The sequence below is a fragment of the Mesoplodon bidens genome (genome assembly GCF_964165515.1).
Source record: "Mesoplodon bidens genome assembly, chromosome: 1".
NCBI classification, from domain to species: domain Eukaryota; kingdom Metazoa; phylum Chordata; class Mammalia; order Artiodactyla; family Ziphiidae; genus Mesoplodon; species Mesoplodon bidens.
This window is the reverse complement of record NC_138176.1, coordinates 48,688,593-48,705,455: the sequence shown is the minus strand read 5'-3', so window position 1 is coordinate 48,705,455 and position 16,863 is coordinate 48,688,593. Positions and strand designations below refer to the sequence as shown.

The following is a 16,863-nucleotide window of genomic DNA, read 5'->3' as shown; positions in this document are numbered from 1 at the left end:
GAGATTCCATATATATATGCGTTAGCATACAGTATTTGTTTTTCTCTTTCTGACTTACTTCACTCTGTATGACAGATTCTAGGTCCATCCACCTCACTACAAATAACTCAATTTCATTTACTTTTATGGCTGAGTAATACTCCATTGTATATATGTGCCACATCTTCTTTATCCATTCATCTGTCGATGGACACTTAGGTTGCTTCCATGCCCTGGCTATTGTAAATAGTGCTGCAATGAACATTGTGGTACATGTCTCTTTTTGAATTATGGTTTTCTCAAAACTTTTTATCTTCCTGAGCAAAAAACTGTTTTGGGTGCCTTTTATAGTCTTCCTGGGAATTGAAATTTTTTCCATTATGATAATTTTGTAAAGACCAAAATAAATGGAAATCCGAAGGTGCAATGTCTGGTGAATACAGCAGATGAATCAGAACTTCCCAGTCAAGCTGTAACAGTTTTTGCCTGGTCACCAAAGAAACATGCAGTCTTGCGTTATCCTGATGGAAGATTATGCGTTTTCTGTTGACTAATTCTGGTTGCTTTTCGTCGAGTGCTGCTCTCAGTTGGTCTAACTGGGAGCAGTACTTCTTGAGATTAATCGTTTGGTTTTCCGGAAGGAGCTCATAATAGAGGACTCCCTTCCAATCCCACCATATACACAACATCACCTTCTTTGGATGAAGACCGGCCTTTGGTGTGGTTGGTGGTGGTTCATTTCCCTTGCCCCATGATCTCATCGGTTCCACATTGTACAGCATCCACTTTTCATTGCCTGTTACAATTTGTTTTAAAAACAGAACGTTTTCATTATGTTTCAGTGGAGAATCGAATGCGGAAATATGGTCAAGAAGGTTTTTTTTCCCTTAACTTACGTGGAACCCAAACATCAAAGAGACTCACATAACCAAGCTGGTGTAAATGATTTTCAACCCTTGATTTGGATATTTTGAGTACGTTGGCTGTCTCCCATGTGGTATAATGTTGATTGTTCTTAATTATTGTTTCGATTTGATTGCTATCAACTTCAGCTGGTCTACCTGACCGTGGAGCATCGTCCAGTGAGAAATCTCCAGCACGAAACTTCACAAACCACTTTTGACATGTTCGATCAGTCACAGCACCTTCTCCATACACTGCACAAATCTTTTTGTGCATTTCGGTTGCATTTTTACCTTCCTTGAAATAATAAAGCATAATATGCCGAAAATGTTGCTTTTTTTCTTCCAACTTCAATATTAAAAAGGCTACACAAAAGTCCACCAATTTTGATGTCTTTTTTTAAATGCACGCTGATATGACAGCTGTCACACACGATCTAACAAAATTGTTTCGAATGAAGTTAAAGACAACTAAGCGCTACTAGAGCCATCTTACGGAAAGAACTGAACGAACCTTTTGGGCCACCCAAAATTTAGCAGTTCTGTGTAGTGTTGGTCTTGGGTCATAAGAATAAAAGCAAGGAGAGGTCGCTGGGGTTACCTGCCCAGCATCCACTCCCTGCCGCCTAGGGCTAAAGACACATGTTTGGGTGGCACTGACCCCCACCCCCTGCTCGGCAAAGTTTTATCCTCTGGCCTTAGTGCTTGGTTCAGGTTGGTCCCATAACAGTGAGTTCAGTTGTGTTTGCTCATTAGGAAGCAAGATGACTCCTTCGTGAGGCCAGGGGTGAAAGCACGTGCTGCCACCGTTCCCTTCCCAAGGGGAGCTGGCCTGGCCTGAGGACACATCAAAGCCTGGAGGCAGCACTGCCCAGAGAAGGGCTGGGAGCAGAAGCCACTGCCCTAAGGACCCTGTGCCCCCGGAGCAAAGCCCACCCACTGCAGCATCCCCGGTCAGGTGAACCAGCCAAGTCCCTTCCTGGGTAAGACCATCTGAGCTGGCTTTTCTGTTACCTGGAATCAAAAGGTCCGTAAATAGTACAGAGGGCTAGCTCTTCATCTAAGAGTTGGCAGTTTTATTCATGTTCTTAATCTGGGGAGATTAATTTGTACCTTGCAGGGTTTTTATGAGGATTAGAAGTAAATCCCATAAAGTGTTCAGCTGCAGAGGTACACGGGCACTCCGTGAGTAATTATGAGGAATTAGTCCACAGCCGGTATTATCTCACTGAATCCTCACAACGACCCTGAGCCATAGGGACAAAGGCAGGTTTGTGCCCATTTTGTGGAGGGTGAAATATTCCCAGAGAAGCTGAGTGACTGGTCCAACATCACCAAGCTGCTGAGTAGCACAGCTCAAACTGACACTAAAACCAGGTGGATGTTTGTCACGTTATTCCAGGAATGACAACCAGGTCCCATCGCACAGGCCTGTCCTCCTCATGCCTGTCTCTGCCTAGGGCTCTGGAAGGAGGGAGCTGAGCCTGAGCCCTGGGGTGGGGCGAGGACAAGACTGCACAGAAATGATGTCAGGGATGCAGGAGGAAGGTCAGGAGACACACACCCAAGTCTGCCATCCCTGCCTTCACCCCCTTGCTTGCTCAGCTGAATGTGGACAGAGGCTCAGACACCCACAAATCGATGCCTATGACCAGAGGGATGCACTTTTCAAAGTCAAGGGATGCAGGGAAGCTGCAGCCATCCCCAGCATCGATAGCCAAACCCTTCCCGCTTCTCCTTCCATTGCCCTAACATTTCTGCAGCATCTACTTCTTGTTCGTTTGTGTGAATGCCAACACCAAAGCTCTCACAGTCAGATCCAAGCTTCCCAGCACACCTATGCTAATGTGTGAGCCCTGGAGCCAGGTGGTCTGGGCTGGCAGCCCTCACTGTTCTTCCTCTCACTGGCCAGGAGACCTCACCAACATCGACACTTTTTGTATTGGTTTCTCACCTGTAGCATGGAGATAATCACAGCACCCACTCATGGGGTTGTTGTGAGGCGGGAAGAAGATGGTGTGTGTCCCATGCTTAGCACTGTGCCAGGGCACGGCATTTAATAACAGTGTGGCTCCGTTATTGTTATTACTATGATGACTACCATCCCCTGGCATCTGGCCCTGCCACCAGCTCCAGCCTCACCTCCCTGCTGCTCTGCCCTGAATCTCCAGGGTTCCTCACCTCCATGGACTAAGTCCCTTCATCCGCGGTGCTTTTCTCTCCCCAGTTCTGGGTGCTGCCCTCCCCCAACCCTCTTCTCCTATAATGCGCTAACTCACCCTTCAAGACTTGGCCCAGATTTCACCCCCAGGAAGCCTTCCCTACCACCCAAAGACCCCTGGGACAGAGTTAGGAGCACCTCCTCTGGGTGTCCGTGACAGCTCCGTGGGCATCCCACGGGTGCTGCCACGGTCTTGTTTCTCTGGGTCTCCCACTAGAGGCAGACCTCAGGGCATGGGCTGTGTGTTATTTCATCCTTGTTCTATGGGCCTTACAAGCTTACAGAAGAATCAATCGTAAGTATTGACTGAATAATAACAGAACCATTTGCATAGAACTCACCATTTACCTGTTGGAAGCACTTTATACAGACTAACTCGTGAAATCCTCCCAACACACTATATGCTAGGACAATTATTGTATCAGAGAGGTTTTATCAGAGAGGTTGAAAAATTAGCTAAAGGCACACAGCAATCAGTGGCAGAGCCCAGATGTGAACTGAGGCAGCCTGGCCACAGAATCTTTAACCATCACAGCAGATTGCCTTTCACAGAAGGAATAAATGTTTTATAACACTGCTACTATTCAATATTATACAAATGAAGCAAGTAGTTACATATCTTAGTTTTGAGCATATATTTTCATATTCTCTTTGAAATCACATCTCTGCCTTCACTCTAAATCCTGAACAAATCACTTATTAAATCCCATACTTCGACTGTGGGAGTATGTTTAAAAATCTCTGATGGTTCAGAAAAGACTGAAAAATGCTTTAAACTAAGCTCACAAAGTACAGTAAAACTGTGCCTGTAATCTATCCAACATGTGAATAGTCTATGGCCCTGACTCTTTATCCTTGAGAAAGTGTATGCACCAGAAAACATGAAGAAAGCTTACACAACTTCAGCTGTAACTGCATCAGCACAGGTGACACAATGTCCATTTTAATTTCTCCCATCTGCAAAAATTTATTATCTCAAACCCATAAGAAGAGGTCAAGCAAAAGGTCAGGAAACGTACTGGCTGGGAATCGCCTTTTAGGTGCCCCCGTCCACCCTCTTGACAATTTTCTTGAACTTGAAGAAAGGCATCTGAGTGCACTGAGGAGGTATCATGGTATGAAAACACGTTATAACTCTATGAAATTGGTGGCATTTCAACTAAAATCTGATTTTCCGGGACTCTGGGGTACAGTTTCATACCTACCAGTTGAGCTGCTCTCAGGGCTGCTTTCCCCAGGGAGGGCACGCTTAAAATCTTGCAGAATCCTGAGCAGCTCACTAAGGCCTGGGTCTCTGCTCCGGGAGAGAGCACTCTGCCATCAGAAAGGAACTGTCCCCAGCCCCACAGGTCAAGGCCGCCCCTCCCAGGAAATGGCAACCTCCGACTTCAAGGATGACACACATTCGAGATGAGACTTGTTTTCCTTCTGTTTGAGCTTCTCTCAGTAAGTCACGGAAGTCCCTAGAGTCCCCAGGTTCTGCCCCAGTCACTTGGCAAGGTCCCTGTCTCAGTGACCACAGCCTCAGCGCCAGCATGCGGCCTCTTCCTGAGAGTCCCTCCCCTGCCTGAGGGTTTCTGTTCCTGGCATCTTGCCCTGGTCCTGTGCTCCCTGCCCATTCTCCCTTAGGAGGAAGTGGTCAGAGGACAGAGAAGGACATTTGTTCCGATCACAGCTTGAGACTCCAGGGCCCGGCTGCCCACTGCCATAGCACAGATGAAGGAGCCGGGATCTGGGAGCCCTCTGGCACAACAGGGACGGAACAAAAAAATGCCTGGGCTGCAGAGGCAGAGAACAATTCGGGTCAAGGCCAGTTAAAATGGCAAGGATTGACCAGTTCACAAGCGAGGCCCTGTCGCAGGGAATGGGCTGCACTAGGTCAAATCAGCATGAGGTTCTAATAGAAAGATGAATGCAAGTCAGAAGGGCACCTGCTACCAGGTTCATGGGTGCAGGCCTGGCCCCTGCAGGGTCCTGGGGTGCAGTGGACTAGAAGAGGCAGGCTTTTCCAGAGGCAGATCTGTGGGCTGGCCCGACAGGAGATACGCCAACAGGGAGCGCTCAACTCAGGCGCCCAACCAGTTTCACTGACAGCACCAGCGGGTAGAGGGGGCAGCATTTAAGCAGGACTCTGTGGTCATCTCTGACCTCTGGCAGGCATCGCAGGGCTGGGGGAGACCAAACTCTAATGCCCACCAGGCTTGGGTGACATCTCCGCTGTACTTCCAGCCTCAGCACCAGCTCTGAATAGGTGCAGCTGAAGGGGAAGGCCAGGGAATGGAAGGAAGTGGATCCCAAATTCCCGCACTGCTTGCTAAGAATGTAAGGCCAGATGCTAGATCACAGCATGCAAATCCTGAGAAACACTGGCAGGCTGGTCCCTCCACAGCCTCTGATCACCTGAGCCATAACCTTCCCCCATGCCTGAAATGCGGGTCCTTGGAGGCTTTTCGGGGCATACGCTTTAAAAAAGAAACAAATAGCTTTATTGAAGCATAATTTAATCCCCATAAAATTCACTGATCATAAGTGTACAATTCAATAATTTTAGTAGATTTATAAAGTTGTACAATCATCACTGCAATACAGTTTTAGAACATCTCTATCACCCCCCAAAACTATAAATAAATAGTTATTTATAGTTAATCCCTATTCCCACCCTCAGCCCTAAGCAACTACTAATCTACTTTCTGACTCTATAAATCTCCCTTTTCAGGACATTTCAAATAAGTGGAATCATACAATACGTAATTTTTTGCATCTGGCTTAGCTGACTTAGTACAACGTTTTTTTTTTTTTTTTTTTTTGCTGTACGCGGGCCTCTCACTGCTGTGGCCTCTCCCGTTGCGGAGCACAGGCTCCGGACACACAGGCTCCGCGGCCATGGCTCGCGGGCCCAGCCGCTGCGCGGCATGTGGGATCTTCCGGGATAGGGGCACGAACCCGTGTCCCCTGCATCGGCAGGCGGACTCTCAACCACTGCGCCACCAGGGAAGCCCAGTACAACGTTTTTTGAGGTTCACCGCTGGGGTAGCATAGATCAGCAGTTTCTTACTTTTTATTATCAAATCGTATTTCAGTGAATGAATTACTAAATTTTGTTTATCCATTCACCAGTTGATGGATATATTTAGATTGTTTCCAGCTTCTGGTGATTATGAATAAAGCAGCTATGAAAAGCTGCATGCACGGATTTGTGTGGACATATGTTTTCATTCTCCTGGGTAGATTCCTACCAGTGAAATTACTGGGTCATATGGTTAAGTTTATGTTTAATGTTTTAAGAAATCACCAAACCATTTCTCCAAAATGGCTACACCATTTTACATTCCCACCAGCAATGTACAGGGTTCCAGTTTCACCACAACATGGCCAACACTTGACATTTTCTATCTTTTTTATGATAGCCATTGTAGTGGGTGTTTAGTGGCACCACGTTTTGGTTTTATTCACACTTCTCTAATGACTAATCATATTGAACATATTTTCATGAACTTGCAAGCCATTTATGTATCTTCTTTAGGGAAATATCTATTCAAGTCTTTTTTGTTCATTTTTTTAAATTGAGATATAGTTGCTGTACAATATTATGCAAGTTTCAGGTGTACAACATAGTGATTCACAATTTTTTTTTTTTTTTTTTTTTTTTGCAGTACGCGGGCCGCTCACTGTAGTGGCCTCTCCCGTTGCGGAGCACAGGCTCCGGACGTGCAGGCTTGGCAGCCATGGCTCACGGGCCTAGCCGCTCCGTGGCATGTGGGATCTTCCTGGACCGGGGCACGAACCCGTGTCCCCTGCATCGGCAGGTGGACTCTCAACCACTGCGCCACCAGGGAAGCCCGATTCACAATTTTTTAAGGTTATACTCCATTTATAGTTATTATAAAATACTGGCTATATTCCCTGTGTTGCACCATATATCCTTGTACCTTATTTATTTTATACATAGCAATTTGTACCTCTTAATCCCCTTCCCTCTCCCCACTGGTAACTACCAGTTTGTTCTCTATATCTGTGAGTCTGTTCCTTTTTTATTATATTTACTGGTTTTTTAGATTCCACGTATAAGTGATATCACACAGTATTTGTCTTTCTGTCTGGCTTGTTTCACTTAGCATAATACCCTCCAAGTCCATCCATGTTGCTGCAAATGGCAAAATTTCATTCTTTTTTATGGCTGAGTAGTATTCCATTGTATATATATACCACATCTTCTTTATCCACTCATCTGTTGATAGACACTTAGGTTGCTTCCATATCTTGGCAATCATAAATAGTGCTCTTATGAACATAGGAGTGCATGTATCTTTTCAAATTAGTGTTTTTGTTTTTTTTCAAATGTATACCCAGGAGTGGAATTACTGGGTCATGTGGTAGTTCTATTTTTAGTTTTTTGAGAAACCTCCACACTGTTTTCCACAGTGGCTATACCAACTTACCTCCCCACCAACAGTGTATGAGGGTTCCCTTCTCTCTACATCCTTGCCAACATTTGTTATTTGTGTTATTTTTGATTCTAGCCATTCTGACAGGTATGAGATGATATCTCATTGTGGTTTAATTTGCATTTCTCTGATGATTAATGATGCTGAGCATATTTTCATGTGCCTGTTGGCCATCTGTATGTCTTCTTTATCCATTTTTAATTGTGTTATTTATCATGTTATTATTGAGTTGTAAGTGTTCTTTATATATTTTGTCCTAGCATCATTTGTTGAAAAGACTACGCTTTCTCAACTTTTTGGAAAGACTTTGTGAGAGGTTGGTATTCTTATTTTCCTTTAATACTTGGTATGCTTCACCAGTAAATCAAGGTGGGCTTAGGCTTTTCATGGCTGGAAAGTTTTTAGTTAACAATTTAACTTCTGGACTTATTATAGGTTTATTCAGACTATCGCTTTCTTTTTAAATCAGTTTTGGAAATTTGTGTTTTTCTAGGAATTTTTCCATTTCATTTATGTTGTCTAATTTGTTAGAATAAACCTGGATTATCAGGATTATAACCTTTTAATTTTTGTAGGGTTTGTAGTGATTCCTTTTTCCTTTCCTAATTTTGGTAATTGGTTTTTTTCTCTCTCTCTTTTTTATTTTCATGGACAGTCTAACTTAAGGTTTGTCAAGTCCATTGATCTTTTCAAAGAACCAACTTTTGGTTTCATTGATACTTCTTTTTTTTTTTTTTTTGTGGTATGCGGGCCTCTCACTGTTGTGGCCTCTCCCGTTGCGGAGCCCAGGCTCTGGAAGCGCAGGCTCAGTGGCCATGGCTCATGGGCCCAGCAGCTCCGCGGCATGTGGGATCCTCCCAGACCGGGGCACGAACCCGTGTCCCCTGCCTCGGCAGGCGGACTCTCAACCACTGCGCCACCAGGGAAGCCCTCATTGATACTTCTTTATGTGTGTGTGTGTGTGTGTGTAAGTGTTTTCCATGCCATTGATTTCTGTTCTAATCTCTATTATAACCTTTCTTCTGCTTACTTTGGATTTCACTTACACTTCTTTTTTCTAGTCTCTTATGGTGAAAGCTTGTATTGATTTTAGACCCTTCTTCTTGTCTGATATAGGCATTTAAAGGCCATAAATTTTTCTCTAAGCACTACTTTAGCTGCATCCTATAGGTTTTGATACGCTGTGTTTTCATTTTTATTTAATTCAAAATATTTTCTAATTTTTCTTTTGATTTCTTCTTTGACCCACATATTATTTTAAAGTATGTTGTTTGAAATTCAAAACATTTAGGAATTTCCCAGATTTCTTTCTGTCACTAATTTCTATTTAATTCTGTTGTGGTCAGAGAACAGACTTCATATGATTTCTTACATAAATAAAATACTAACTTTATAAAGATTTGCTTTATGGCCTAGCATATGGCCTATCCTGGAGAATGTGCCAAATAAACTTGAAAAGAATACATTATGCAGTCACTGGGTAAAGCATTCTTATTTGTCAGGTAAAACTGCTTCATCTTCTGTGTCCTGGTTGATTTTCTCTCTCAGTATTCTATCAATTATTGAGAGTGGAGCATTGAAATTTCCAGCTATTACTCTAGAATAATTGAAAAATTTCACCTTTTAATTTTCTGTTTTTGCTTCATGTATGTTGCGGCTCTGTTGTTTGGTCCATGCAATGTGTTAAATTATCCTGATATGTTGATCTTTTATAGTTAAAAAACTTCTTTCTTTGTCTCTAGTAATATTTCTTGTCTTAAAGTATGTCTTATTAACTTAGCTACCACCTCTCTTATTGTTACTACGTGCATGGTTTATCTTTTTCTATCCTTTGCGTGCCCTCCACTCTCCTCTGCACATGCATGTTGTCTCAGCCAGAGATATGCTTGACCCAACTGTGACCCAAACCTCAGGCTAGCAGAACCACTGGGCCTCCCTGCTCAATACTGCTAAGACTGCCACTTCCACTGCCAACACTGCTGAACGTGGGCTTTGCACACTGCTCCAAGTCAAGTGAGCCCCCTTCTACCACAATAGAGAGGCTGATGGTCCTCCCAGCACTTCCTGCCTTAAAAGAATCTCCTCATCAGCCAAGCTGGGAGGGGAGAATATCAGGGCAGCCCAAGGCCAAAACTCCACAGGGTATCACTGTTCCCCTCAGCAGTTCAGCAGTTTTTCAAGTAGAAAAGCCTCTCAGGTTAATATATACCTCTGGTCTTTCCAAAGTGCTAAAATGGTTACTTCTGTCAATTTTGTTAAGATTTATAGTTGCTTTCTGGGGGAGAGGACTTGCTAATCCCCTCACTCAACCATACTCAGACATCTCTCCTGGGGACATATACACATACATTTGCACTCAGGAAGGCAGGGATTTCTGTCTCTTTACTTCACTACTGCCTCCCAAGCTCCTAGAACAGTACCTGGTAGACAGTAAGCTCTCGATAAAATAACTTTTCATTTTGATATGAGTAACAGGATTTCTGAGGATCCCAAACTCAATAGCAGGAACACAAAGCAGTCAAGTATAGGGATTGTTGGGACTGTAAACAGGATCCCCCAGAGATATCAAATACAATTTTTAATTAAAACTTTAACAGAGGTAATTGTACATTCACATACAGTCATAAGAAATAAAGCAGAGAGATCCTATGTACACGTTACCCATTTTTTCCCAAAGGTTTCCTAAGAAACAGCTTTTTGTTTCATTGATTTTCTCTATCACATTGCTGTTTTCAATTTCATCAGTTCCTGTTTTGATCTTTATTATCTCCTTCCTTCTGTTTGCTTCAGGTTTATTTTGCTCTTTTCCTAATTTCCTGAGGTGAGACCTCAGAATGTTGATTGGAGGGCTTTCCTCTCTTCTAATGTAAGCGCTTAATACTATAAATTTCACTGTTAGCACAGCTTTAGCTGCATACCACATATTCTGTTATGTTTATTCTCATTTTTGGTCAATCCTATGTATTTCTTATTTCCTTCTAGACTCCCTCTTTGACCCATGGATTTTTTTTTTTTAAGTGTGTTGTTTAATTTCCACATGGTTAGAGATTTTCTTGCTGTTGTTTTATTTCTGCTTTATGGTTTGATTACACTGTAGTCCGAGAACACATTTTATATGATTTTAATTATTTTAAATTTGTTGGGATTTGTTTTATAACCCAGGATTTGGTCTAAGACAAACCATATCTTATGGTGAATGTTGCATGAGGGATGGAAAAAAAATGTGTTCTGCTGTTGGTGGTTGGAGTGTTTGATACATATCAATTTGGTCCTCTTGGGTGACTGTGTTGTTTAGATCTTCAAAATCCTTGCTAATCCTCTATCTAGTTGGTCTATCTACTGTTGAGAGGGGATGTTGAAGTTGCCAATTATCATTGTGGACTTATCTATTTCTTCTTTCAGTTTTTGCTTTAGGCATTTTGTGGTTCTGCTATTTGATATATACACATTTAGGATCTTTGTCTTCCTGGTGGATTGACCCTTTCATCATTATTTAATGTCCCTCTTTATCTCTAGTAAGTTTCTTTGCTCTGAAGTCTATTTTATCATGTATTAGTATGCCCACTCTTGAATTTTTTGGTAATGTTTGCATGGTATATCTTTTTCCATCCTTCTATTTCAATCTTCCTATGTCACTGTGTTTGAAATGAGTTCCTTGTAAAGAGCATATATTTAGGTCATTTTTTTTTAATCCACTCTGTCAGCCTCTGTCATCTGATGTATTTAAACCTCTTACATTTAAGATAAATAGTATGTCAGCAATTAAGTCTGCCATTTTATTATTTGCTTTCTGTTTGTTTTCTGCGGTTCTCATCCCTCTGTTTCTTTATGTTACTTTAACATATTTTAGGATTCTATCTTTATTATTCTATATTGTTTTTGAATGTTGTTTTTTTTTTTTTTTTGCAGTACGCGGGCCTCTCACTGTTGTGGCCTCTCCCGTTGTGGAGCACAGGCTCCGGACGCGCAGGCTCAGCGGCCATGGCTCACGGGCCTAACCGCTCCGCAGCATGTGGGATCCTCCCAGACCAGGGCACGAACCCGTGTCCCCTGCATCGGCAGGCGGACTCTCAACCACTGCGCCACCAGGGAAGCCCTTGAATATATTTTTCATAATTCTTTAATAATTGCTTTGAGCATTGCAATACACACATGTGACACCACAGCCCACTGGTAAAAATGTTCTATCACTTGAAGTAAAGTGTGGAAATCTCATTTCCATTTAGGTCACTTACCCTCCTCATTTTTACATATCATAATGCTCTTCTTGAGTATCAGATGGTTTTATAATTTTTGTTTCAATCATCAAATATTATTTTTTAAATTCATGAAGAAAAGAATAGTCTACTTATGCACCCAGATTTCTGCTCTTTCAATTCTTCCTTCTTCCTTCCTAATGCATCAAGATACTTCCTTTTATTTCAAGAATTTCTTTTAGCCATTCTTTTAAAGTAGGCCTGATAGTGAAACTAAAAATTCTTTTCATTTCCCTTCATCTGAGAATGTCTTTATATCCCCTTCATCCCTAAAGGATAGTTTTGCTGAATATAGAATTTGTGGGTGACAGTTCTTTTCTTGCAGTGTTTGAAAAATGGGCTGCTTCTTTCTGCTCTCCACTGATTCAGATGAAAAATGCACTGTCATTCAAATTTGCGTTTCCCTGTAGGTAATGCATTGTTTCTCTCTGGTTGCTTTTAACATATTTCTCTTTGCCTTTGTCTCATCATTTTCTTCTTACTACCTTTCAGAGTCCTCCTTTGTCTGTCTCTTATATTATTTCCAGAATTGATAGTTGTGCTTATTAGCAGGGAAGAGCAGAGAGAAATTGATCTAATCCATCCTGTCTGGACCAGAAGTCCTAAATTTTTAAGTACTATGAGTTTGCAATATCTACCATAACTCCATAACTATTGTTACCTGTGAGGTGTGTCCCATCAGCTAAAAGGCTAGCATCTTAGCACATGTATCACTAATGGACGCATTCTGTAGAGTAGGACATAGGACAAGCAGGCGTTGGTGGAAGGGGATCAGGAGTGTTTGTGGCCAGAAGGCATCAAAGTGGTTCAGTCCACCTGCCAGCTCCTTCCTAAACAGGGGAACAGTCATTCAAGAGCAGGTGTCAAGCCTCCTCCAGCATTTATGTTGGGCCAGCATGAGCCACATGTTTGCTGGCCCCTCTCAGGGCAACAGTCAGAACGTGAAATCTGGAAACATGCAAGTGCATGCAGAACACACATTTTAGGCCAATTTTTGAACTACTATGCAGATGTTAAGGTAAAGATATGAATTTAACCATTTCTTGGTAATATCAAAAGAAAGTAAAATAGCAAAGAGTTTTACTTGAAAACAAGAAGAAAATATTCCTACCTGTTCTGAGGGCATTTCACCAAATAGTGTCTCACTGTGAAAGGAAAAAGAAATAGAAGATGGTAAATAAATGCTACTTTAGATATATAATCTCTAGGAATTCCTAGGAAATGTAGGTGGCCAGGTATTGCCCAAACATTGGCACAAACCACCTCTCAGGGCTATTATACTTCTCTTTGGATGAGTACAGCAGAGTCATGGCAAAGACACTACAGTGACTTGATATTGTTCCATACCTGGATCAAGCCAGGCATGAAGCCATACACCTCAGGCTTCCTGGTTACATAACCCCCAAAATTCATTTTTTTTTGCCAAGCCAGGTTGAAATGGTTCTAACCTAGAGTTATAGAGTCACCCAACTTCTGAGCTCTGCCTTAGTCATGAGAAAGCCTTCTTGGGGCAACTTTTCTCCACTTAGGCGCTCCTCTCTACAAAATGGGTTTTAATTCTCTGATCGAAGCTCTTCTAGGACTAAGAGAAGGTCCTGGGGGAAAAAATAGCCTTTTTTTTTTATTTTTATTTTTTGCAATGACATCCTCCATAGTAGGTCTCCTTCAGAAAAACCGTGTTCTAGCTACAGAGGAAAAATAAGAATACCTAGGCAGTTATCCTAACAAGTGTCCAATCTAAGCTCATCGTTGAGTTCACTTCAAATAGAAGTAAAGCTGAAACAGCCACAAGGCCCTGGAGTTGTGTAGTAGAGTGTTACATCAATGACCCCAATGAATCACACATTAATATATCTATCCACATCCTTGTGTAACTCCCTCCCACACTGACTCTGAGCTTGGCGACACGATGTGCTTAGGCCAATGAAATATTAGCCAATCAGTCACAAGCAGAAGCATAAAAGGCCCTGTGCTCTGAGATTTGTGAGCTGTCTCTCTCTCTCTCTCTCTCTCTCTCTCTCTCTCTCTCTCTCTCATTGCAGGGAACTCTTCTGCTATCACATGAAGAAGCCTGGCTAGCCTACTGGAAGATGAGACCACATGAAACAGACACGAGTCATCCCAGATGAGCCAGGCCCCAGCTGACCCACTAGCAGGCTGCAGCTGCATGAGTGATCCAGCTGAGGCCAGAAGAACTGCTCAGCTGAGCCCAGGTCAACTTGCTGACCTGCAGAATTGTGAGCAAATAAAACAGTTGTTGTTTCAAGCTCCTACACTTGAAGTGATCTGTGATGCAAGTGACCAATGCAGGCTCCAAACCAGAATGACAGAATCAGCTTTAGAGGGGCTTTTTTGGTTTGTCTTGTCCAACCCCCTAATAGTATCTGAACTCTTTCTGCATTCCACTTACTTAATACCTACTATATGCTAGATAATTTACAGATGCAATAATAATAAAACCATAGTTCATACTTCCTGAACACTTCATATGTTCCTGGCACTATTCTAAGCTTATTATATAGATCAGTGGTCTTTAGTCTGGGGTTTGCATTCCCCTGGGCACTCTTAGGAAGAACAGTTTTAAGGACATCTGTTTCTGGATCCTCAACTCCCATGGTATTCTTTCCTTAGAATTCATTCCCCTGGAACTTGCCTGAGGTCTGGCTGTATTCCTTTCCCTCCCTCCCTGTTATATCACCCTTTCTACTTCATAAAATCAAGGCATACCTCTTACCCATCCTGACTTGTACTACAGAGACCTGTCCTGGGGGTAAAAGCCAGTGGGCACATCAATGGCCCCAAATGAATCAATAAATGATTTAAAATATTGGTGTCAGTGTTGAGAAAGCAATGACTGGGCAAATAAACTTTTCACTAGAGGAAAGCTTTCCAATATTTTGCTTTCAACAAGGATTGAAATATGACCTAATCCAGTCGTCAGCTGGTAGAGTATTAAAATCATTTTCGATGGTAGATCATTGTGACTTTTGACATAAAACTCAGAAGCAGTTTAAAGTACTGAGTGGTATAAGGAAACTTCATCCATTCCTGCCTCTTTTTATATTGAAAGAGGTATTTCAGAGCTAACATCTCTTAAAAATACAGGAATAGAAATGATGCTGAATTCTATTGCAAATTCATACAAGAATATAGGAAGTAAAAATAAAAATCTATTTCAATAAATATACATTTCCAATAAAATTTTACTTCTTATGATTATTATTTATCTAAACTTGTATTTATGTGGTTTTGATTAATTTTATATACATTTCTAAATCTTTACTGATTGTGCAGTATTTACTGATAACTCAATCCAGGAAAAAAATTTAGCACCTAGAGACTTGTGGAATAAGGAAATTTTTAAAATCTTAATTTAAATTTTTATACACATACTATTTTACAGAGAAATAAAATCAGTGATCAACAAAGAACTTTCAAAACAAAAATGTATGAAAATAGGATAAAATTTTGTGGGGGAAGTGGATTGAAGATAAAAATTCAAAGAAAAGAAGGGACAATATAAAATTTCTAACAGCTAAAGTTTGTTTATGGAGTCTTTTTAAATCAACAGATGTAGTTAAATTCATGATACTTAGATGTAAAGGAAAGATTTAACCATTTCTTTTCTCTTTTTTTTGCAGTACGCGGGCCTCTGACTGTTGTGGCCTCTCCCGTTGCGGAGCACAGGCTCCGGACATGCAGGCTCAGCAGCCACGGCTCACGGGCCCAGCCGCTCCACGGCATGTGGGATCCTCCCGGACCGGGACACGAACCTGCATCCCCTGCATCGGCAGGCAGACTCTCAACCACTGCTCCACCAGGGAAGCCCCAACCATTTCTTTTTAAGATGTCAATATTTGCCTTGGAAATTGCATCCTTTACAACAATTTATATTTATGATGAAAAAGTTTAGATGTCAAAAATAAAAAATGTTCAATGATGCATAATCTTTTAAATGATTTTAGGGGCTATGCAAACAAAAATGTCTGAAGACCACAACTTTGTACTCTAATTCAATCTTCACAATAACTTTGTCATCATACCTATTTTACAGTGGAGGACACTGAGGCACAGAGAGGTTAAGGGCCTTGCCCAAGGTCACACAGCTAATATTATGGGCTGAGCTGTACCCCCTCCCAAATTCATATGTTGAAGCCCTAAAGGCCAATACCCCAAAATATGACTGCATTTGGAGATAGGGCCTTTAAAGGAGTGAGTAAGTTAAAATGAGGTCATTAGGGTGGGCTGGTGTCCTTATAAGAAGAGATTAGGGATACCGACATGCACAGAGGGAAAACCATGTGAAGACACAGGGAGACAACGGCCACCTATAAGCTTTGCTATGGCATTCCGAGCAAACTAACACACCTGCGAAGGGACAAAACTGGGCAGCCTGACTCCAGAGCCCTCTTGTAACTACTCCACACCATTCTTCTCAGAGGAACTGGGCGGCTGGTATTAGGGCTCCTACAGACGAAAAAAGTAGTGTCCAGGATAAATGGCTGGTCCCCTGTCCCAGGGCTGGAGCAGGGCAGAGCCGGGACTGGGCCCTAGAGAACCCCGTGCTCTGACCTGTGTTTGGGAAAGTCCGGTCCAGGGGCAGGAAGGCGGGCAGCCTGCAGATCAGGAAGCCAGGGAGCAGGAGAGCAGCTGGGGGGCTCCTTAGTAATTGGCCATGGGGGCGGGGGGCTAACTCAGAAGGGCCAGGAGCCTGGCGAGGAGAGTCAGTGCCAGGCACAGGCCGTGCACCTCGGCCAGCACTTGCCAACTGAAGCTTATGAAGTCTCAGCCCAGTGAATGCAGGGCTGATGTCCCTTTAATGAAGAGGGACAGCCCAGGGGCCAAAAGTGATCCTGGACACCAAGGGGAAGAATTATGGGCATCTGAGAAATAGACCTTGCCTGGAATCTCCCTTAAATATGCATAGCATAATCACTGCTGATTACATAACTGTGTCACCTGTCTTAGCTAGGGGTTCCCAGAAGCAGAGCCTGTAAGACAGGGATTCAAGTGCAGAGTCTATGTGGGAGGTGATCCTAAGAAACCCACTGGAGAGTGGG

General features: G+C 42.5%; 1 protein-coding gene across 2 annotated transcripts in view; it reads right to left on the bottom strand.

The window, feature by feature from the left end:
- VSTM4 (V-set and transmembrane domain containing 4) overlaps positions 1–16,863 on the bottom strand; it is a 90,478-nt gene that overhangs the window by 36,767 nt on the left and 36,848 nt on the right. The window contains exons 5-6 of one of the 2 annotated variants that reach the window (XM_081226320.1): positions 12,915–12,948; positions 11,590–12,633 (exon numbers count right to left, since the gene is read on the bottom strand). In XM_081226320.1, the coding sequence (XP_081082446.1) occupies positions 12,486–12,633; positions 12,915–12,948 (182 nt within the window). In that variant the 3' untranslated portion in view covers positions 11,590–12,485. Of the gene's footprint in view, positions 1–11,589; positions 12,634–12,914; positions 12,949–16,863 lie in introns of those variants that run through there. The other variant, XM_081226319.1, reaches the window with a different exon arrangement.